At 42.5% G+C, this 24,418-nt stretch overlaps 2 protein-coding genes across 3 annotated transcripts in view; one reads left to right on the top strand and one right to left on the bottom strand.

The window, feature by feature from the left end:
- Positions 1–9,435, top strand: part of SCYL3 (SCY1 like pseudokinase 3) — a 43,173-nt gene extending 33,738 nt beyond the window's left edge. Inside the window, 4 exon segments of the mRNA XM_045983198.1 lie at positions 3,492–3,663; positions 6,225–6,383; positions 7,679–8,373; positions 8,786–9,435. Of these exon segments, the coding sequence (XP_045839154.1) occupies positions 3,492–3,663; positions 6,225–6,383; positions 7,679–8,373; positions 8,786–8,845 (1,086 nt within the window). The 3' untranslated portion in view covers positions 8,846–9,435.
- Positions 9,436–9,572: 137 nt separating this feature from the next.
- The window catches only part of C17H1orf112 (chromosome 17 C1orf112 homolog), a 47,617-nt gene continuing 32,771 nt past the window's right edge, over positions 9,573–24,418 (bottom strand). Inside the window, exons 17-24 of one of the 2 annotated variants that reach the window (XM_045983196.1) lie at positions 20,145–20,330; positions 17,830–17,952; positions 16,679–16,774; positions 14,657–14,770; positions 12,828–12,932; positions 12,086–12,166; positions 10,898–11,017; positions 9,573–9,764 (exon numbers count right to left, since the gene is read on the bottom strand). In XM_045983196.1, coding sequence (XP_045839152.1) covers positions 9,576–9,764; positions 10,898–11,017; positions 12,086–12,166; positions 12,828–12,932; positions 14,657–14,770; positions 16,679–16,774; positions 17,830–17,952; positions 20,145–20,330 — 1,014 coding nt within the window. In that variant the 3' untranslated portion in view covers positions 9,573–9,575. Of the gene's footprint in view, positions 9,765–10,897; positions 11,099–12,085; positions 12,167–12,827; positions 12,933–14,656; positions 14,771–16,678; positions 16,775–17,829; positions 17,953–20,144; positions 20,331–24,418 lie in introns of both variants that reach the window. The other variant, XM_045983195.1, reaches the window with a different exon arrangement.

Raw genomic sequence — 24,418 nt, forward strand, 5'->3', positions numbered from 1 at the left:
CTAATTTGTTGGCATTCATAAGTAGTCTTTTAGGATCCTCTGTATTTCTGTGGTATCAATTGTAACATCTCTTCCATTTCTGGTTTTATTTGTGTCCTTTTTTCTTGATGCGTTCAGCTGAGGTTTGACAGTTTTGTTTATCTTTTCAAAGAACCAGCTCTTCTGAATTTTTTCTATTTTCTTTTTCATTTTTCATTTTTTTCACTTATTTTTTTCTAGTTCTTTGAGGTATAAAGTTAATGTTTGAGATTTTATTTGTTTCATGAGGTAGGCATTTATCACAGTAAATTCTCCTCCTAAAATTGCTTTGACTGCATTGCATGAATTTTGGTATGTTGTTTTCCATTTCCATTGATCTCATAGGTTTTTTTTGTTTTCTCCTTTGATTTCTTCTTTGACCCATGGGTTGTTCAGTAGCATGTTTAAACTCTATGTATTTGTGAATTTCCTGGTTTTCTTCTTGTAATTGATTTCTAGTTTTATACCACTATGATTGGTAAAGGTGCTTGATAGGGTTTCAGTCTTCTAAATTTATTGAGACTTGTTTTGCGTCCTAACATGTGATCCATCCTGGAAGGTATCCCATGTGTACCTGAAAAGAATGTGTATTTTGCTTTTTGGGGATGGACTGTTCTGTACATATCTGTTAGGTCCCCCTGGTCTGATGTGTCATTTAAAGCCGCTGTTCCCTTGTTGACTTAACGTCTGGATAGGTGGGATGGTGACGTCATCTACGGTTCCTGTCACTCTCGGGCGCTCTGTGTGTGTGGATACTTGCTCTGTGTAGCTGCTTGCATGGTGGGTGTGTAGATCTTTATAAATCTTATATCGTCTTGTTGGACTGCTCCCTTTATCGTTATATTGTCCCCCTCTTTGTCTGCTGCTGCAGTCTTTGTTTTAAGGTCAATTTTATCTGATACAAACTGTTGCTACCTCGGCTTTTCTTCACTTCCGTTTCCATGGAATATCTTTTTCGGTCCCTCCCTTTCAGCTTGTACATGTCTCTAGGTCTGAGTGAGTCTCTTATAGGCGGCATGTTGAGGGGTCTTGTTTTTGTCTAGTTAGTCACCCTGGGCCTTTTGATGAGAGCATTTAGTCTGTTCATATCTAAAGTATGTTGATAGATGTGTACTCCCTGCCATTTTAAAATTGTTTTCTTTTTGTTTTTCTAGTTCTTCTCCATTCCTTTCTTTTCTTGGTCTCTCCTCTTGTGGTTTGTTTTCTAATGTTGTGCTTGCATTCCTTTCCCTTACTTTTTCTGTCGCTGTTACAAGTGTTTGATTTGTGGTTACCACTGGCTCAGGTATAAAATCTTAGTGTATAGCAGTCTCTATTAAGTTGATGGTCACTTCAGTACTTTCTTTAGAACATGTTTGAATTTAATTTTTACTTCCCTTTTATGTGTACGAGGTCATATTTTACATCTTTTTTTATGCGTCCCTTGGCTGATTTTTGCAGATCATAATTGATTTTACTTTTGTGTTTTAACTTCTACATTGGCTCTAAAAGTGATTAGTCTACTGCCTTTACTACGTTTGCTTTTTTACCTGTGAAATTTTTTCCTTTCATTGTTTTCTTACTGTGGATTATGTCCTTTTATTTCCACTCAAATAATTCCTTTTTTTTTTTTTTTTAGACTTTCTTTATTTGAGAGTGAGAGCAAGAGAGGGCATACAGAGGGAGAGGGGGGGAGAGAAGCAGACTCCCCACTGAGCAGGGAGCCCGATGCAGAGCCGGATCACAGGACCCAGAGATCACGACCCAAGCCGAAGCCAGACTCCCAACCAACTGAGCCACCCAGGCGCCCCTCAGATAATTCCTTTTAATGTTTCTTGTAAGGCCAGTTTAGTAGTAATGAACTCCTTTAACTTTTGTCTGGGAAACTCACTCTCTCTCCTATTCTGGAAGATAACCTTGCTGGGTTATTCTTGGTTGCAGGGTTTTCCTTTTGGTATTTGGAATGTCACGCCATTCTCCCTGGCCTGCAGAGCTTCTGCTGAAAAATCAGCTCAGAGCCTTACAGGGTTTTACTTGACTGTTTGCTTTTTGCTGCTTTTAAAACTTTATCTTGATCATTACTTTTTGTCACTTTAATTATAATTTGTCTTGGCATGGACTTTCTTAGGTTAATCTTGTTAAGGGTCTTGTTTGCTGCTTGGATCAGGGTATCTGTTTCCTTCCCCAGATTAGGGATGTCTTCATCTATTATTTCTCAACATATGTTTTCTGCTTCCTTTTCTCCCCTCCTGGGACTCCCTTAATGCCGGTGTTACTGTGCTTGATGATGTCACTCAATTCCTTTAACCTATTCTTTTTTTTTTTCTTTTTGCTTTGCAGTTTTTGTGCTTTCCATTACCATCTCTACCAGATCGCTGATCCATTCTTTTGCATCTGCTAATCAACTGATATTTCCGCTAGTGTATTTTTTATTTCAGTTATTGGATCATTCATCTGTGATGGATTCTTTTTTGCATTTTCTACCTTTGTTGAAATCCTGAGTTCATCCATTTTTTTCTCAAGTCCAGTGAGTTTCTTTATGACAATTACTTCGAATAAGGCATTTTGCTTATCTCCATTTCATTAGCTCTTTTGTTGTTTCATTTGGGGCATAATCCTTTGCTCTTCATTTTGTCTCTGCTTGTTTCTATGCATCAGGAAGTCAGCTACATCTTGAAGGTAGCAGCCTTATATGGAAGAGGACCTGTGGTGCCCTGCAGTGCCTTCCCTGCCAGGTCATCCGTAGCAGGCACTCCAGGGGTGTCTCCTATGTGTGCTTTGTGTGCCCTGCTGTTCTGGCTGAGCCACGTTTGCCTTCAGCACAGGCCGCCCCAGTGACACACTTTGCCTGCTGCGGGCACACTGGGCAGTGTTAGGCCCCTGCACTGTTGAGAGGCCTGAAGCTGCTGTGGGCTCACTGGTAGGTAGGGCTAGTGGTAAGACTACGTGTCTGCAGTTAGCCCGTTTGCCACAGGTATAGCCTCTTGTCACTGTCTTTTGATTGGAGTATTTCAATTCTCCAAGAATTTGGAGAGCCCTCTATAGCTATACTGCCCTGAAGCCTTTCTCAGCTGATCTGACACGAAGCAGGGTCAGTCCCGATGAGTCTTTGCTGGGCGGTCTCCTCGGAATACTCAGTGCTGCTGGCTTAAGAGCGGAGATCTCTGGAGTGCCCAGTTGCCTTCAATCCTAGGGCAGGAGCTGACCTGCATCCTCGACAAGTCTAGAACCTTTTATAGTAGCTTAACAGTAATTTTATTATTTCCAACATATTTATTTTTGTTGTTGTATTTTTAGCCATGTATCAGTCCGTGATTGATTAGGAGGGGAAAATACTGGTTCTGGACCACAGGCAGTTTGAGAGCTACTGACCTCAGACACCGATGTAAGAAACAAAGACATCTGAGCTAGTCTGACTGCAGCCCAGCTGCTTGTTTATGGGGAGAAAGACTGGCAACGTGGCTGTGTACACTTACTACCTGATTTGCTCCTAGGTGTTACTGGGCTTGCGTGATACCAGCGATTCCATTGTGGCCATTACTCTTCACAGCCTGGCAGTGCTGGTGTCTCTGCTTGGACCAGAGGTGGTTGTGGGAGGAGAAAGAACCAAGATCTTCAAACGCACTGCCCCAAGTTTCACTAAAACGGTCGACCTTTCCCCGGAAGGTAAGAATGATTAAAAAGTATAGCTTTTTATTTTAAATGTTTAATTAGATTTTTAACATTATACAAATCATGCAGGTGGGTTGTCTTCCATCAAATGAGAGAGAATGGTAAAGAAACCCAGTTCTTTCTGGGTGTGTAAGGTAGCCAGTTTTAATAGTTTAGTGGGAATCTTTTCTTCCCTTTTGTTAAGCACAGGAACACAGGTGTATGTTAATACACACATGCCCATATATAGGATTTTTTAACAAAACAATGAAGATACGCAATTTTACAACATAATTTTTTTGTGTAGTAGCTTATCAAGGACTGATCTCCAGGTCAGTACATAAAAATGGCACCCTTTTGACAGCTGCCTAATATTTCATTGAATATAATTCATTCAGTGACTTCCCTGTTGATGGATATTGCTTTCATTTCTGGATTATCAATTGCTGCAATTGATGTCTTCTGTGTCCTGTATCTTCATGTAGTCTGGCTTTTATTGCTAGAGGATGAAGTCCCAGAAGTAGACCTATTGGGTCAAAGGGTATATATTTAAAATTTTAATAGATACTGTCACCGGCTAAAAAGGTTGTAGCAGCGTGTAACACTAGATGTTTAAGTTCTTCTGATGTTGATGGCCTTTTAGGTAAAAAGCTGTTGATTTTTAGATACTTCAAGAAATCCTTATTTCTGGCTTGTTCCCATTGGATGTTATATGGGACGGAGCAGTAATTTCTGGTCTTTGTAGGCTATAAAAGTCAAGAGTAAGAATTTTATATCGGCATCATTGCTTCTTTGCTCCTTGGTTTAACCCTGCCTAGGACGGTGACCTTGTTAGGAAACGCAGATCTCAGTCAGTTCTCATGGATAGTGAATTCGACAGTGCACAGAAACTGTCACAGTAGAAAAGAACTGTCAAAATTTTCCTGAATTTTGATGCTGGGAGAATCTGTAAAGCAACACTGGCCTCCTGCAGTTCTGATGGGTCCAACTCTTCTTGGTGCTGATGAAGTCTGTGTCAGGAGCTTGAAGAGGGTGATGAAGCGGCTGCTCCCTCCTCTCCAAGCAGGATGTGTTCGTACACCTTGAGCGAGTGGAGTCTGTGTGTCACCAAACAGCAGATGGGAGGTGTATTTACCTTTCATAGCAGAGGAATATGGGGACGGTGGTGTGTGCAGTTTTGAGATAAGACTCGGGAGTCCCTCTCGAAGGACGGCTTTGCGTGCCAAGTTGGCAGGAGTCCCCAGTCCTTGTACCTGTTGTATTTACTGCCGTTTCCTAGTTCTGGACATTTTATATACCGTTGGCCCATAATCTCTGTACGAAACCAAAAGGGCTCCAAAGCAGGAGTAACAATTTTTACTAAACTTTCCGGAAGACTTAATAAGACAGATCAAAGTCTAATCCCACTGACTTCTCAATTAGGTAAGCTCTTTCTCCAAGACGGTGGAGGAGCTGCGGCGGCAGCCTGCCTTCCCAGCGCCCAGTTAAGAGTGGCCCTTCTTGCAGGACTTGGGAGAATGCTGGGGAGGGGGCACGTATATAGGAGGGGATCCTTGGACTTTTCTCTCCTTCTGTTCTTCTGCACTTTACCTATCCGGTCAGACTTAATATGGGGTAATACTGAGGTTTATGAAAAGGGTTCCTCAGGGAGTCCGTCTGCGTGGAAGAGCGTTGCAGAAGGGGACACTGGGTAAGAACCACTGGCAGGCCGTCAGCAGGGAGCATGGTGGCAGGAGCAAGCAAAAGGGTGCAGGGCTTGCAGAGGTCAGGCCCCGGAGGCCAGACCAGGCCTCCCTGTGATGATGTAGCCCAGGCAGAGGAAGTATTAAGCCAAAAATTTTGCTGTTAATTCTTTGGACCAGTGCTGACAGTTGATTTTGAACTTTCTGGTAAACAGTCCCACCCCACCCTAGCTGGGATTAAATGTCTACCATGACATAAAATTTACCGTTTTCACCATTTTTTCCCATTTTATTACATTTTAATCATATGTAACGCATAAAATGCCTGTTTGCGTGTGGACGTACAGATTGTACAATATACAGAAAACGTATTTTAAAATTTCCCACCACACATTTCATATTCAAACCTGACCAAAAAAGGTTTACAATATCATGTCAAGTTAAAACACATTTATGTTTACAAATACATGTGGATCTTTTTTTAAGATTAGAAAAGTAAACACTAAAGTAGTAAAGTGATTATTTTAGGATGTTAATTATTTTAAATCCATTTTAACTATTTTTAACTGTACACTGTTTGGCATTAAGTACATTCACATTGGTGTGCTGTACTCTTAGACTTCTTATTTCTAAAAGTAGAATCAATTATGATTTTAAATTGCCAAAATGTTAAAGGCCATTTTGTAAAACTCCTCACCTAATGCTTGAATCCTTCCGAGTCCCTTAACATCACGTAGATACTCAGCCTGGCCTGAAACATGCTCTTTCCCTACAACCTATTTTTTTATCTGTGTTAAATGGACCCATTTCCCTTAATTGTTGCTCACTTACCCTGATAGAACAAGAAGGAATTTACTATCCCTTTTATTTTGGGGAGTTTTTATTTATCTTCAGATTCTCCCCCACACGTCGTCTGTAGCCAGCAGAGTCAGATGGCACCAGTCTTGGAGAACCCCTCCTCTGGCGTATTCCCTCAATGTCTCTCTTCTGGCAGCATGCCCATCAGCAAGAAGCACATACAGCAAGCTTGCTACAATGCTCTCTTACAGACAGGTAGAAATATACCATCTATATAGCTTTTCCACTGTTTAGATGAATGTTTTCCTGAGTACCAAGTTTTAAGTTCTGGAAATTAAGGGCACTTTGGGAATACTGAGTCTGATTTCTGTTATCACTTAGAAATCTGTAGTCCATTGGGGTCTCCTCTGTGTTTCCTGGACTGCAGGGCACATACCTCCCGTTTCTTCGTAACTGGTGAGGAGGGCTGCAGGCATTACTTTGGTACTTCTGATGCTGTAGTGCGGCGTTTTCCAGTTGTATCAGAGGATGTTAGTTCTGTTAGATGGCAGGACGTATGCCAGGAGAAAGAGCTGTGTGCTTAAGTAGGTGTGGGGAAATGTTAGTAGCAGAGTCCGGACACATTGCATAAGGTGCCAGGGCCTTGGGCGCCTGGGTGGCTCAGTTGGGTAAGCAACTGCCTTTGGCTCAGGTCATGATCCCAGAGTTCCGGGATCAAGTCCCGCATCGGGCTCCCAGCTCCATGGGGAGTCCTTTCTCCCTTTGACCTTCTCAGCTCTCATGCTCTCTCTCTCAAAGAAATAAAGGCTTTTTTTTTAATATATTTTTTTAAAGGATTTTATTTATTTGAGGGAGAGACAGAGAGAGCACAAGAGGGGAGAAGGTCTGAGGGAGAAGCAGACTCCCCCTTAAGCTGGGAGCCTGATGTGGGACTTGATCCCAGGACTCCAGGATCACGACCTGAGCTGAAGGCAGTCGCCCAACCAACTGAGCCACCCAGGCACCCTTTTTTTTTTTTTTTTTTTAATTAAAGATTTGACTCCCTTTGAGGAAATCTGTTTAAGACAAAGGGTATGTTGGAGCGCCTGGGTGGCTCAGTCTGTTAAGCATCTTAATCTTGATTTCATCTCAGGTCATGAGCCTGCTCAGGATTCTTACTCTCTCTCAAAATAAACAAAACAAAATTTAGAAAGTAAAATGAGGGTATATTGGGTTAAGACAGAGTTACTTGACCACACAACACTTCTTGGAGATGACACTGCCTGGCTTCAGACATTTCTATATTTGTCTGTAGACAGTTATGCCAACAAACTGAATATTTAGTGAATGATTTTATGTTCCAGTTAAAGTATTTGAATAACATGTATCACATCCTTGCTCTCTTCTGCTGGGATATCTTTTGTAAGTAGACCCTAGTCTCCTTGCCTGGGTCTATTTCTAAGAAATGAGAGCCACGCTTTTTGTTTGTTTGTTTGAAGTGTTAACCTTCTCCTAAATATACTGCTTGCTCTTAATACTTTATGAGAGTAGTTTTATACATGTCCCCACAGGTGATCAGTTTCCTCAGCCTATTAAATTTCCCATGAATGGACTCTCAGATGTGAAAAATATCTCAGGAGATCGTGAGCACTTTCCATCAAGTTCTAAAAAGTCTGAGGAGTGGCCTGACTGGAGTGAGCCTGAGGAGCCTGAAAACAAAGCTGTCAGCATCCGGGACTGTCCCACAGAATCCTACGAGGCCTCCACGTCCCCACTTGCTAATGTGCACGCGGAGGAGGCGTGGGACGACCTGGAACCCGGCAGCTCGGATGCTGAGCCAAGTGTGGGAGCTGGAGGCCCAGCTGTGCCCCCAGGTGCCGCTAGGGAACAGGAGGCTCTTCCTGCTTTGCTTTCACTCACTGAAGAGTCCGAGCCTTGGAAACCGAGTCTACCCCAAAAGACCAGTCTTGCACAAAGCGCGGATGACCCAGACCAAACCAGGCCACCAAAAGTGTCGTCACAAGAAAGGCGCCTTACGGCTTCCTCAGAACTTGGTTTAGGAGAGGAGTTCACCATTCAGGTAAAAAAGAAGCCAGTTCCAGATCCAGAGTTGGACTGGTTTGCCGATATGATTCCAGAAATTAAGCCTTCAGCTGCTCTTCTTATTCTGCCTGAATTGAGGACAGAAATGATGGTTTCTGACAAGGATGACGTCTCACCAGTGACGCAGTTTTCCTCAAAATTTGCTGCAGCAGAGATGACTGAGGTGAGGCTTAGTAAGTCGTGCCACTAGTTCCAGGGGTGCCCTTGCGCGTACCAGCGCCCGGTCTCTTGGCCAGACGCGCCCACACACGGTCGCTTCCTGTCAACGGTGTCTGTCCCTCCCCAGAAAGAACTGCAGTGCTTAGACTGGTTAGGGGGCCACTGGTTACTATTACAGCCTTTTTACTTAAAAAGGTTAAATCAAGAATAGGGTGTCACAGACTGTACTTTTATGGTCCCTGGGAAGTTAGTTTCCAGTGCTCTGGTTTCCTAATCTGGAACCAGAGTAATCCTCCTCCTCCTCAGCGTCCTGCTGCGGGAAGGTCCTTTGCCTAGTGCAGGAGGGTTTGGCCCTTTAACATTCGGAAACGACTGGTCTCAGCAGCCTGCCCTTGGTTTGCTTTATCTCGCTGCAGGGAGAGTCTGAAGGCTGGGGAGACGAAGGGGAGCTGAACTGGGAAGATGATAACTGGTGACGACGGGTGTAACTTTAGGGAAAAGGATTTCCTTAAAAAAACAAAAACAAAAATCAAACTAATACCTCAAAGTGGGCTCTGCAGACAAGAAAACCCAAAAGCCTCCGTTTTTGCCGTCTGTGCCGACTGAAGCTCGAGCCCCCGAGTGCTGGCTGGCGCCCCGCGGAGAGGCCCGGCTCTGGATTCGTGGAGGAGGAGCCCATGCGCACCTGACTGAGGCCAGTTTCTGTGAAGAGCAGGTAGCTGCGGAAAGGCTGAAGTTACTGTTTTCCAGGACGATTCCAGAAGAAAATAAACACAAAAATTCCAGCTGATTAGCTTAACTTTGTGCCATTTGTCAGAGGAGTAAGCTTTATTATGAAATAGAACTTAACTGAAAAAGTTTTAGCTGTAAAGTCTATAAATGATCTGAAATTACTGAGGTTTTCCGAGGCAGCTTATTTATTGGTCTACAGCTGCAGCGTCTGTGGCCCTGAGGGTACCCGGGCGGTCCCCGACTGGCCACACGGATTACATTGTACCAAAGTTCTTCCTGAGAAATCTCCCCCACCTGTGCTCTAAATGTCCAATAAAAGACTATTTTCACTAGATCCAGCTTTACAGAAGTGGTTTTGTGTGTGAGCAAACGCAGGCATAGTACGTCATATTCACCTCCAGAGTGCAGCGTAGGGTGGTGAAAGTCGTACCCAGCTCTGTCTGGTGACACGGTCCGGTCCGTTCAAGAGCCGGCCTAGAGTACGCGTCGTCTCAGCTCATCAATCCTTTCCTGGAGCATCGCCATCTTCAGCGGTAGCCAGTCTGGAGCCGGAGCCTTCTGGAGTAAGGACTCTACTGCCTCCAAGGCCCCTGATGCTGCCTGCAGCGCTGACCTGAACTCTTCTTCCAAGGGGAACTCTTGACGGGCTCTCTTTGCATCGGGCTAGCAAATGAGAACAACACGGGGTAAGTAATGCCATGATACCATTCCCAAGATGATCGAAAACTTTCTTTTGGGACTTCAAGAACATAAATTTTATTTCATCATTGGCTCACAAGGGCAGGACGGAACCACCATCCCTGTATCACCTAGAAAAACACGTGAAGGCGTTTCTGATTTGTCACAGTAATTCAGATGCTACTACTATTAGGGCTCAAGGAAACTAGGAATGCTGCCTTGGTTGGGTAATTTCCAGAGAGTGTTCTGACAAAGATCTCGTCCCGACCAAAAAAGCTCGAGGTATGGGTTTTCTAAATGGTTCTGGTTTACTTTTTGATGCTACGTGCTGTGGTCTTTCAGATGCTTTTCAACCCAATAGGAAGTCGTCAGGCTTTCTAGCATCACTGCACCTGGGTGGGGATGGGGACCAAGATGTCTTCTGTAATCACAGTCTAACTAAGGAAGGTCATAAATTCTTAAAGGCTTACTTAGAGCAAAGCTATGTAATTTGTAGGCCTGAAATCTATAAAGTTAAATATGTCTTGAAAACAGGTTATTCACATAGATGTACTTTCTTTACATAAGAATTGTAACTACAACTCACGAGAACATTGTTCCTCTCTCAAACTGCTATTCTAAACACAGTGAGTGCTCAAAACAATATTGTGAATATCCTTAGTCACATCAGCTTTCCACCGTTTAATAGGCAGACGTGATTTCTAGATACTGCCAGAAGTTATTTAGGCCGATCTGATGAATGAAGCTAGGGATCAACCGAAACATTTTGGAAGGTGAGTTCAATGGTTTTCTTCAGTAGTTCAGAAACTACATTTATAGGTTCACCGATCCAGATACATAACTTTCCCAAAGGTTACTATAACAGTTCAAAGTCACATTGAAAAAGAAAATCTGTTGTATTTTTGTAGTCCCACCTCTGTTCTGTGTTGATAGCCTTTCAGGAAGAAATAGGATTTTTTAGAAGAGCAGCTACTGTAAAACAGGAGACTTGTACACGTGTAGGTCGATTGGATTATATTGCGACAGTCAATTTGAGGCCAGAAGCCATACTAGTTTTTTTTTTTTACTTTTGCCAGTAAGAAGGGGAGAATTTCTCCTATCTGAAATGCAGTCCATACCTGTAGAGACGACCACTTTGCAGCTTCTACAGCAACTTTAGCCAAGTGTCCCCGGAAAATGCCTTTTTCCTGTTTCACACGTTCCACTCTGGCAACTGCAGTCTCGTCTACAAACCCGGTCTGCCACGGATCATGACACATCAAGTACACACGTGAACACCAAGCAAATGTGATATTCGCAGAATGAGAAGGCTGGGGCTCCTGGGGGCTCAGAAAGCATCTGACTCTTGATTTCGGCTCGGGTCAGATCTCAAGATCATGAGGTCGAGCCCCGCTTCGGGCTCCGTGCTAGGCACACGTACTCCGCTTAAGATTCTCTCTCTCCCTCTACCCCTGCTGCCCCCAACGAAGAAAAAAGACCATGAACGTGCACGCATGTGTGTTGTGTTTAAGCGCCCGGTGTTAAGCTTTTCCGGCTCATTAGCCTGTGAGCTAGGCAAATTTTGGAAGTTGGACTCATCTGTAAATGCATTATCTTCATGGAATCTGGATGAAATTATAGTGTTCTCCTTCCCTACAGAAAAGTTGAACTGTCATTTTTCCAGGTTTGGAAAAATGACAGTCTTCGATGTGTAGGGTAAGAAACGCATACTTGATCGGGTATGTGGCGGTGGGTAATACACACGTGTGCACAGCCCAGCTTAATAACAGGCGTGGGATTAAAAAAGTAAGTAGTTAAGCATAATTCACTTTCTCTTCGTCTTCTAAACGTGTGACTTACCAGTTCTTCTAGTGCTGCAGTGAGCTCTTACCCTAAAACTACCCCCAGATAAGCTGCAAGCGGGACACAAACATGGAGGTCCAGTGATGGAACAGTTTGGTTCTAACTATAAAAACAGCTTCAAAAATGTCACTGTCTGGAAAACTAGGTCTTGGTCTCTGCCCATGCAGCAGAGCCATGGCTAACGGGTGTCTCGATTCGGGAGGCACACATGGGCCTCTCGGGCCTGCTGCCGTGTGTGCAGTCCGGCAGGAGCCGTTTGGGGGTCTCCCCGGTCCTCCCAGCGCACGAACGAGCAGCTCCACGGCTGTGACTCGTCATACGGGCCAGCCGTTTCATGTGCCACCTCGATGCTAAGCACTACGAAAAATGTAAGCTAAGAAGATACTTCGCTTGGTTACAGTCCTGCAATTTAAAACAACGACAAAATCTGTGATGCTGCTATTTTGAGCTACAGAAATAAATACCTTCTCCAGAAAGGATACAACTTTGTTCCTCGTGTCTTCAGAACGGAGACATTGTGGAACTATCTCCTCCTGATTTGTTCCCTATTAAAAGATAAAGGAGATTAATTTTAATGTATCTCAGCAACTCGCAAAGACAACTCCGTAAGTTTGAAGGGCTACCTTAATCAGAAAGGCAGCCTAAAAGAAAACAGTGTCGAAGGATACTCAAAAGACCACCAGCTCCTGGTTCCTTCAGGGAGCCTCGGGGCCGGGCCGCGTTCTGCACGAGCACAGAGCTGGAGGCGTCCGTCACTTCTGCCCCATCATCCTAATGTCCTGGCCCTTGAGGGGACAGCACAGCTCCAGGCAAGAGAAAAGGAGCACCCCACAGGAGGCTCGCCTTCTCTGTGGCCGCAGCTCACAGGTCCCTGTGTTCATCAACCTAACTCCTAAGTGACCAAGACAAAATGCATTACTCATTTCACACCCAAAAGTACTGTTTGGAAGACGGTGTCCAAGTTGACAAACCTGGTCTGAATGCCTGGTTCTGGTTGTTCCTACTCTCCTAGGACCTTAGGAAACTACCTTCATTTCTCTATGCTCCACTGTTAGATGGTACAAAAGAGATTATTGGTATTATCTCCTCCAAGGAAAAATTTTCATGAATAAGACCAAAAGTAGCTCACTAAGTGTTCTGGAATGTTTTAGAAAATCAAATAATATATTTTGGCGATCACTTTTGATAGGTTGTTCTTATAATTACCTCTGCGAACTGAGTAAACGCCTCCAAGGAATGTTGTTCTACTATCCAATTCCTGTCAGCCAGCAGTAAGGCAAAAATAGAAGACAGACTGGGCAGAAGTTTGTCCTAAAAAGAGAACCAAACCTTATTAACTAGAGGAAAACCTCCGTATCCTATTCTTAATGTCAAGTTTCCCTAATTCTGTCCCAGTGAGCACGCACTGAAACATGTTAGGGCATGTCACTCCTCTGCATAAATGCTTCCAAGCTCCTCACTCCACTCAGAGTAAAACTCGAAGTCCGTAAGCTGCCCTGCACAGCCCCACTGTGTGAGCGTGTTCTCTGCTGGCCCCTCAGTGGGTCAGATGCCTTCTCCTCTCACTACTGCCCCCGTGTGCGGGATGCCTGGCCGGTTCCCTCAGCTTCAGGATACTCAGAGGTCACCTTGGTGAGGACACCACGGCCTGTATATCCTGTTTAAAACTGTACCCCACAAACACACTCTCCATTTCTCTCCACAGCACTCACACTAACTGCTACATCATGTCCTTACTCGTTGCCTTCCAGAGGCTGAGCGTGGGGATTGATTAATTTGGTTCATTAATGAATCCCCAGTGATTAAAACAGCACCTGACACATAGCAAAAACTCAGCAATTTTTTCTTGAATAAATCTATCTTCAGGCTTTAAAGGCCTCTTATATGCTGATGAATCCATCAAACTTTTCAGGCCTCAACTTCACCTTGGGAATATGTAATTTCTGCTAATAAACCATTTGTTCCACAGATGCTGGGCCCGCCAGGGTCCACAGTTACGCATGAATGAAAGAGTACTCCGGAATGTATTTAATGGTAAAAAAGAAGATAGCTCAAATGCAAGTATCTTTGGACACTTTAGTCCAGAGTTGAAAAACTGTCAACCTCTCCGTTTCTGACATGAAAACAAGCAGGATGGTATCATTTGCCTGTAAATAAGTAAGAGCCCTTTAAAAACTAGTCCGTTGTTTTTCTTTCAAAGATATCTATTGAGATAATATCCATCAGATTTTTGCTCCAGTTATGTGAAAAGGTTCTCATCAGTGACCTTTTTTTTTTTTTTTAAAGGATGTATTTATTTATTTATTTGAGAGGGAGAGAGTCTTCAGCAGACTCCTCGCTGAACACAGACCCGACTTGGGCTCGATCTCAAGACCCTGAAATCACGGCTGAGCTGAAACCAAGAGTCAGACACTTACACAGCTGTGCCATTCAGGCGCCCCTCAGGGAGTTTTTTATAGTCTCTCCCATGGAGGTCAAAAAGAAAACAGTCAACGCCCTAGAATTGCTGGATTCGACCACAGCACTGAGGAAGGCAAAACTCAGTTGAGGAGGAGGACCTTCCACTGTGAGGTCTGAAAATTCAGAAGTGTATGCAGTCCTATACGGAATTACATATACTTTCCAACACTTTCAGAAATACTGTCTTAAAAACAAACAGGCTCCCTTTCATGGATGTTAAACTACGAGAACAACTTTGATAAATTTCCTCATTATATACTCTTTCATAAGAGACAAACATGTCTTTCTTCCTCAGGGACTTTGCGTGGTAAAGCCCAACTGGAAGGAGACTCTCAGACCACAGCCAACTCTAAATTCTTTCTATGTCAAAATATATTTTTCTAACAAAAACAAACAAAAAAAAAACCACTTAAAATGAGTTCTTTTGACAAAGTTACCATCTCTTCACAAAATACATCTTCCCCTGACTTTCATTGTCAACAATCCACAGAATTCCAGAAATTAAAAGTCGGGAAATTTTAGTAATTCTCACAAGGATCTTGTTAACACAGGAGCAAAAGAATTAAGAGTATTACCTGGAAAGCTTGAGGTATGAAAAATTTTCCTAGAGAAGATACAAAATCAAGCACTGCCAAACAAACATGGTCCGGAGGCTCTAATTTAAGCAGTGAAGTCTGCAAAGTCACTACCTAAAGTGGTAAAGATCAAAGAACAGTTATAAATGAAAGTAAATCTTTTGTAGAGACGTATGAAGATTCCGATGGGCATGTGGGGAGGGGAAACACAACAAAATCCAAAACAGTCGAACACTACAAAGCCTAAACATATGTGGACTTTGAATAAAATGATCAAATGAGGCCATTATTACAGTGTTCCTCCTACCAACTGCTGTAAAGAAAAGAAAAATGTGTTCCGGAGAAACTATATACTAGTGCTCTTCTTTCAAATCCTTAAAAATTGTTTTGTATTTTAAATTCTAGTGAGGGAGGTTCACTATTTAAAGCAGGGATTGGCAAACTTTCTATGAAGGGCCAGTCAGTCAACATTTTAGGTTTTATAGGTAATATGTTCCTTCCTGCATACTATTTTTTTATTTTTTAATTTTATTTCACAAACCTCTGAAAATATAAAAATCCTTAGTTCTTGTCCCGTAAACAGGAGGGCAGAATCTAGCTACAAAGCCAGAGTTCGCCAACCCCTGATTCAAAGGAACACAGAAAGTCGTCCATAAAAGAAGCAATGCCTAAGTGAACAATTTAGTTATGCTGAAATTTTAGAACTTTAGTTATTTGGGTTTTTTAAAAGTAGGCACAATTCTATCAAGGTTATCCATATTTAATTTCTCAAAGAAGATCACTAGAACTGTCAGAATCCAGTTTGAATCAGTTATTTTACTGCATTCCCATTCTCTGTAATTTAGTAATTCATGGTACACATACAGTAATTTAAAAATAGACCTGACCAGTATTTGTTCATGCTAAGCTCTTAATGTACACAACCACTAACAAAGCTACTAAAACAAACCATTAATAGTTTCACTTCCCAGCATATAGGTCCTATGACAGGGTGTTATTTCTTCCATCATCTTCCTAAATAGGAATTAGTTTTACCTCATAACTTTATTTCTAAACATGCCTGTAAGCTTCGGCCAGCTCTTGATTTGGGGGACCAATTCTGCCCAGTATGGACTAATTCCAGAGCCTCTAACTTCAGAAAAGTGCCTTTTCCTTTTGCCTTTTCCTCTATTGGCTTAGAACCTCCAAAAGGAGACCATACCTAGGCATCATCAAAAGCATCCCCCTGACAGTGACCTCTGACTTCAATTGCAGGGTCAGAGGGAAGCTCTATTCTTAATTTCTTGAGGAATCTCCACACTGTTCTCCAAAGTGGCTGCACCAACTTGCATTCCCACCAACAGTGTAAGAGGGTTCCCCTTTCTCCACATCCTCTCCAACACACGTTGTTTCCTGTCTTGCTAATTTTGGCCGTTCTAACTGGTGTAAGGTGGTATCTCAATGTAGTTTTAATTTGAGTCTCCCTGATGGCTAGTGATGATGAACATTTTTTCATGTGTCTGATAGCCATTTGTATGTCTTCATTGGAGAAGTGTCTGTTCAGACAGACAGAAAACTCAGCAGTCCTCTTAACATCAAAATCATGTTGTTTCTTCAAAGACACAATGAGGATTATCCTTAAGTCCACATCGGTTATATTCCATACTCCCACAGCTGCTGGAATGCCTTTGAAACTGTTTTGAATGTGGGGTTCACACATGATCTATGACTCCTAACCTCAGGGATGTTCTGGAGCAGTTAAACAAATGTTTGACTATTCAGTATCAGGGAGATAAGGACGAACAGATTTAGGCTGAACCAACAGCGCCGTACCCGAACCATACTCTACTGTTAGAGCGAAAGAGACGAGGACACCTCCCTAAGACAAGCAGATCTGCGACACTGAGTTCAGCTCAACAGGAAAGAAGTGACAATCAAACTGAGGAAGAAATCATTAAAAAGGACTGTTTGTAGAAGGCTATTTTAAGTCCTGTTTTTCCAATAATTTCCTCAGCAAAGCATCAACTGGCTTATTGTTCTTACCTGACTTACGAGATGAGGATCTAGAGTCTGAACGAAAAATCCCAATAGTGGAAGTAAAAGACTAAGTGTCTGCTGACCATACGGCTGACCCGTTACCTTAAATAAGAACACAAAAGAGTTCTGGTGAGAATTTTCAATGACATGAAAATAGCAACCTTTTCGTAAGCATTTAATATATCCCGGGCGACCTGCTGTGCTTTCTACTACCTCACGTACACCCCAGAACTTAATGAAGTAGAACTTTACTCACTTTACTAATAGTTAAGAAAAAGGGGGAAAGAGGTTCAATAATTGGCTCAAGATCACGACAGGAAATTTAATGCAGGTGGAGATCTGGTTACTTCTGTTTGCCGCTGAGAAACTTGTGTATGCCTTAGTGTTCTTAAAATTCCATTTCTCTTCCCTGTAACTGTCGTTTTATCGTCGTATCATAAGCTACATCACTGGAAGAGAATCCTCAGGGAGTCCTCACTGAATGATCTGTGAGCACTGGGGACAACGACAGACAGAATACTGCAGAAGGGAAACTGAACTCCACATGAACTTCAATGATAAAACAGTATCCGCAAGACCATCTCTATGGTTTACCAGAAGCGTGAATGTTGCCTCCAGCTTCCAGTGGCTGGCACTACTCAGTCAAAGGAAACAAATGTCATTTGTAAACTACAATAATCTGTGGGACACGCAGCATCGTAACTCTAACCGGTCATCCCCCGGCCTCCGCCACAGCTCGGGAAGAGACACGTGAACCAACCAGAGCCACTCCTTGCCCCTGCCACGTGTAAGCCGAGTCACTCTCCACTGCCCAGAGACGGTATGGAAGACCATGGAACCAGAGAAACAGGCCACACTAGCCCGAAAGAGAGGAGAAACAACAGGAGAAGTAGTCTGCTTTTTTAAATAGGGTCCAAATGGTCACGCAAAAAGCTGGCTGTCCCTGCTGCTCTACAAGGCTCCAGTTTCACTAACGTAATTCCGTCTCTCAGAACTGGCTGGGAGAGTACGAATAGGTGTTTTAAGTTCTAATCACAACTTCTACCAAGCCCCTGAAGAAATTACATACATTTTACTCTACAGGGAAATTTCCAGACTATGCTCTTTTTTCAGTATTTTATTTGTTCTTCAGGGAAATACTCAGTTGCTTTCCTTACCAGGTTAGTGTGTAAAAAAGCCCAGAGCTGACTCCCCATATCCATAATCGCAGTTTGCTGTGGAATATCCAGAGCTTCACGGGCGGAATGACATAGAGCAAGCAACGCAGACAGCAGCGTGTTCTAAAGGGGGGGAGAGACGGAGGAGTCCGAGGTCAGACCCCAGGCTAAAGGAGCTGAGGCCCTGGACGTTATGAGTTACTCTAACCCTTCCTAAACACCCACGTCGAATTTATATTCTGAGACCCAAAGCCATCTTTTCAGCTATTTCTTAATACAAAATTATTTTATTAGAGCTAATTTTCCTTATACACAGAAACATTTGCTTCATTTTCTAAATATTTTTTCCTTTTAGGTTAAAATTTAGTATTAAAATGGAAACATCATTGTATTTTAATAAATAGGCTCAATCAAACGGTCAGTAGCTCTAGCTAATTTATAATGTTCATCAACTAATATTGTTTTTCACATTATGCAGCTAGCAATCTTTTAACATTACTAGATTTTTATTGTTGCTCTTGTTTTATAATGTCTTTAAAATTCCTCAGTAACACTGCATTTAATAAGCAAATACAAAACTTGAGAAGTACACTTATCTAGATTTAAAACAAAACCATCTTTTCTAGATTCACTCCCCTTCACATATTGAATCTTTCTCTGGCCAGGAGTGGGGGTGTTGGGGGACAGTGGGAGTAAAGTGAAGGCCATATGGAAACGGAATGATTAGTAACAATGCCTTTAACCCATTATACTTCAACATTTAAGTTTCAGTGATTCCCGTACAGCTTTTTATTTAAGATTGAAAGTTTAGTCAGGGCAAAGATCTATTCAATTTTAGAAAACAGGTACATTACTTTACCTAATACAAAAGATTTTTCATCTTCAACTACAAAAAATCAGTACACAATAAATATAAAACCTCAACAATTTAACCTACTTTTAACTAGCTGTTTAACAGTTTTCTCAAAATAAGTGCACATAAAAACTTGTATTCCCTTTGCGTATACGTTTTAAATTATCTTGATAATTATCATCAGTTGCATTACGTAACAGTATCAGAACATTTACACTCACTGTGGAGAGAAAAGCCTTTAGAAAACCCTGACCTCCTAACTTAAAATTGCAAATAGGCCCCTAATCCCTTGAATGCCCTGTCCCCATCCCTGTTTTTCTCCAGCTTTCTCCCCAAGCTGATACAACATACTTATACGCATATTTATTACTTATTTTACTGTCCACAGCTGAGTTACAATGCAAGCTCATGAGAACAGGAATTTCTCTTTTGTTCCCTGATGCCTGGAACAGCGCTTGCACATAAGAGCACTCAAAATATGTTTGTTGGGGGGCGCCTGGGTGGCTCAGCGGGTTAAAGCCTCTGCCTTCAGCTCAGGTCATGATCCCAGGGTCCTGGGATCGAGCCCCGCATCGGGCTCTCTGCTTGGCTGGGAGCCTGCTTCCTCCTCTCTCTCTCTCTGCCTGCCTCTCTGCCTACTTGTAATCTCTATCTGTCAAATAAATAAATCTTTAAAAAAAAAAAAAAAAAAAAAAAATATGTTTGTTGGATGAATGAATGAACAAAGAAGGAAATGAAACTAAACTGGAAAATTCAACCACATGTACTATAGTCAATTTTTTCGTAAACTTTTAAAAACCATGTTATTTTTTACTTCTCACAGATGAATTTCTTTTATATTTCATTATTTTAAGAGGGAGTATTCTAAATGAAAAGGTACATAAAGGCTCAGAACAGATGTGTATAAAATGGGGATTGTGTTTTATCAAATAGAAGAATCATGTCTGGGGCGCCTGGGTGGTTCACTCAGTTAAGCGTCTACCTTCAGCTCAGGTCATGATCCCAGGGTGCTGGGATCGAGCCCCACACAGGGCCCCTTGCTCAGTGGGAAGCCTGCTTCTCCCCAGACTGCCATTTCCCCGCTCGTGCTTACTCTCTCCTTCTCTGTGTCAGATAAATAAAATCTTAGGAAAAAAAAAAAAAGTCTGCCTAATCTAATGATGTGTCAGCAAAAATACTACAAATATTTCGTAATAGGTTTCATCTTGGTCCACTGTGTCTTGAACTGCAGTCTCCCTGTCCCCCAATATAATTTATATCAGTCAAGATAATACTAAGTTTCTCACAGACCCCTTTAAAACACAGGAATCTGAAAATCCTGCTAGTTTCTAACCTGAGGGCAGAGACCGTATCTTATTAATAGCCCATCACCGGGACCTCGTACTAGTACTAGTACTGGTACCATGAGCAGTGCTCGGTAAATAGCTGCTAAATGAATCAAATCCATTAAAACTCGTTTTACCAGAGATTCAAGTTCTCTCCAAGTTCGACTACTGCTTAGCCATTCCTGACACCGTGCAGTCCCAACTCTGGTGATGTCATGTCCGGCTTGTTTCCTGAGCTCAGCAGGTAACGCCTGGAGGGAAATACACTGCCAGAGAGGCAGATTTTCTGCTGCTTTGGGGGAAAATTTCTGGACAAACTCCACCTGAAACAAATTGAAGTGTAACATAAGACAATGCGATGACTGGATATTTTTAAGAAGTTTTAAATTGAGTAATAATATCACAAGTACCAGACCACGGTAACTAGAGGAACACGTACCATCATTTCTGCTGCTGTTGCATTTGTTTGCAAAAATGAAAAACACAACTTAAATGGAATGTGATAGGAAGACACTGAGAAATGTTAAAAATAATGCATTTCATTATTAGTCAACCAGCTATTTTTATCCTATTATTTTCCTAAGAGCTTTTGTGCTTGGGACCTTGGAAGTAATATTCCAAAATATGCCAAAAGGCTGATCCGGTAACCCTGGCGGCTGTTATCTCAGCTGACTAGAACACAGAACCTAAAGAAAAGCAAAGGTCATAGGTTTGATTTTCCACTGGGCTGGCTGGCTCTGCTCTCAGACAACACACAGAACTGGTTTCACGAATCAGCCTAGAGCAGTGTGGTTGGCAAATCTATTCTACCACGGAAATAATTCAAAGCCTTTGCCAAGTTAACAGAAAAACAGCACTGTTTTTTTAAAATGAGGCATCAGCAGACAAAACTAAAAACAGAACACAAAAGTTTAAAAGAAAAACACCAAAAACAGTTTAAATGTTAGTCTCCAGTAGAAAACAGCAAAAATACTAATGCACTTAATTTGTGAATAAAGTATAATCTAGGAAGTATATTAATGTAATTTTTAAGTAGAAGAATTCAATTTATAGTATCCCAAATCTGCTTGATAAATGACAAATTCCTATGTTAAGAAAAAACCCACTGTATTAAATTTGAAAAAGAAATCCTATTCCTATGTTTTATATACTATATTTATATTTGAATTTTGTTAGCAGAAAATATTTAGCTGTCAAAACCAAGGGGAAATTGTGTGGCTATCTACTGGAATAGCTGTTAGAGCCAGAAAAATGGACCCTGGAGGAGCTTCGTGTCTATTGTAACACGCAGCTTTATTCGTGAAACCGAACTTCTTCAGCAAAGCCAAGAGAACTGCGCCAACTGATAAACATCAGTTGAACACGACCTTTCTTCTAATAAAATGCAATGAAAGTGAATGAACTAGTTCATTCCCCAAAATAGAAATTATAAATAATGGTGCTCTGGACAACAGAGAAGGGTAGGCATTGACAAAATTCGTTATGTAGAAAGAGTGACCTATGTACTATTCTGAGTTTGAAAACCCTGGTCTCAACACAATTTTCAGTATTTAAAGCCGCCAGTGTTAACAGGGGTCCATAAGAAGTGAAGTATAAGTGAATAATCCGCAGAGACTTAGAAATTCTCTCCTTTAAAGTGAGAAGAGAGGAAGAATACCAGAGTGGCTTAAAATGCAAATAATTATCATACTTTTCACTTTACATTAAAAACAGTAGCACAACCAATAGTGTACTTAAACCAGGTTATATTAAATCCTTTCCTCTTAGGAAACCCCGTACTTTTGCTTGTTTCTACAAACAGAAATACTACCAATAGTTACACACTAAAGAAATACTAGGATATCAGGAACTTCTCTCCATACTGGAACAGAAACACATCCTACTCTCCCTATTTATACTGGCATTTCCCCCAAATTATTACCACACTTTTTTGTAAAGTAAAACAGCACTGTACTGGGATTCACTGATTTCACGGATGTAAATGCTGCATCACTGATACAAAAATCTGGGGTTTTATTTCACTTCTTAAAAACATACCATCTTGTGTGCAAAGGAATAATTATTTCCAGCTTCGCTACTTGCCTCTCCTTTGCCCCAGGCCCTGCTCTCTCTCCGCACTCCTGCCCCAGCCGCCTCTCCACCTGCCCCAACCTAGACCCTGCACCGAAAACGCCTCCATCTCCAACAGCTTCCTCCGGTCCTGCCTACTGCCATCCTGCAGCTCTCCGGAGACGATCTTCTAAGCTAGAACACCCAACACAACCGGATTTGTGCCCGTCTGGGCGCTCGTCACGTACCACCGTTCACTACGAGCACGTTCATAAATTTCTAACTTCTACCAGAACATATGTTTTTTCTGGGATCATGATCTAGTACAGTGGTTTCCAAGTTTTTTATTTTAAACACAAATCGCTATTAAATATGCATGGAAAGAAAAAAAGCAGGTTTCATGCGGTTCAAAGGAGCGAGGCGGCAGACCCAGCAGCCCGCACACAGGAGGCCCCCGAAGCACTGGCAGGGAAGGCCCTGAAGGCGACACTGAGGCAGTGCAAAGTGCAGCTTCTGGAGCGAGGGTCTGGCTAGGACCCCGCCTCGCCCGTCACCACGGGGAGCTTGGAGACATTCTTTTACTGCCCTAAGCTGCTGTTTCTTCATCCGTAGATGAACATCATCCACATACCCCAGGCTGACACAGGAAGTCCAAGGACCGAAGCGTCCAGAACACAGCCCAGTTCTTACTGTGGTCCGTTCCCCTCCCTTCGGGGAGGAGAAAGAGCAGAGCCTGGCAGAAAAACTAACGCTTGTGCGGTGCTGCCTTCAAGCAGCTTCTGTCCCAGGCCTCCCACATCTCAGCCCTGCCCTCCGGGGAAGGTTAGTCTCTCAGGTTTAGGATAAACCAACACCCAAGGACTCTCAGACAAGAATTCAAATTTAGGTATGTCCGTTTAAATTTTAACACTGTAACTTGACCAGGAAATCAGTATTTGATTAAATTAAATGTAACCCCTCAGATATCTATAACACATATACCTGATAGCCTCAATTACTTGGAAAAACTTAGAACTGAGGAGTATCCAAGAGATCTCTAAACATAAACGGGAGTTTATATCAACGTTCCTAGATCACACTGAGAGGTCATTCATTCTGAGCTGTATTATTCTAAACGTTAAAATTTCACAACAACCCTGGGAAGAGAATAATTTTACTCTCATTTAACAACTAAGACAGCGGAGGTTAAAAAGACACCTTCCCTCCCAATCCCACTCCTTTAGGAAGGGCCTCTAAGTTAACAGGACCTCTATGAGGGACAACGTACCAGGAACCAGGGGCAAGAGTTTGAGAAGAGAATAAAAGGTATTAAAATTCGAAGGGATATGCAACAGACAACTCTTCCGGAGTTTGGGAGGGAAGCACATTAACCCTTACATATTTTCTAGAAGGCTAGTAGGTGGGTCTAGTGTGCTTTCAGCCTCGGAACAACCTGCAAGGAAGACGGCTCGGAGGCTGGCATGGCTTCTCTGGTGCCTAACCAACCTCTCGCAGGCAGAAAGGCTCACACGGACCTGAGGCAAATTCTCTATTCACAAGTAACTCCCAGGGCACCTGGGTGGCTCAGTTCCTCGACTGACTCGATTTCAGCTCAGGACAGATCTCAGGGTTGCGAGATTGAGATTAAGCCCCATGTCGGGCTCTGCGCTGGGCGTGGCACCTGCTTGAGATTCTCACCCTCTGCCCTTCCTCCCCCTCTGCACACTTGCTCTCAAATAAATAAATAAATAAAAATAAAAATAAAAGCAAGCACTCCCAATATTTACTGAGCACCCTTCTAAGCATGGCACTATGCTACATATTTTGCATATATGACCTCTAAGTCCGAACAGAAGTTTTCAAATAGTTAACACCTGTCACTCTGTAGACAGGGAACCAAGTTCAGAAACTTCCTTGAGGTCACAGTAAGGTGACCAAGGTCACAGTAAGACCAGATTCAAACCAGAGGATTCAAACCCCCTTCACTAACCTAGTGTTTCCCAAGCTTGTGTCCATGTCAGAATCATACAGGAATTTAACAACAATCATACCACGACTGATGGCCTGCATCATCCAGTTTTAGCAAGAATCCTGCTGAGTCAGTCTGGAAAGCATCCCCCAGCCTTGGTGTGTGTCCAGCAAGAATCCTACTGCCAGTTTAGCAAGAACCACCTCCGTAGCCCTGACATTTTTCCTCTTAGTAATTTTCACCCATCGACCTACACATTGCTCCTTCACTGTAGTCCCTACTAGGCTATGCTATATTCAGACTTGAGCCCAGTTTTACACTGAGGCCTCTTTCCCCTACATCAAGAATCCCAGGATAAAACCCACTTTTATCACTGTACGGCTCTGGTTTTTGTTTAACAACATCAAAATCTAA

The sequence above is a fragment of the Meles meles genome, chromosome 17, assembly GCF_922984935.1.
Source record: "Meles meles chromosome 17, mMelMel3.1 paternal haplotype, whole genome shotgun sequence".
NCBI classification, from domain to species: domain Eukaryota; kingdom Metazoa; phylum Chordata; class Mammalia; order Carnivora; family Mustelidae; genus Meles; species Meles meles.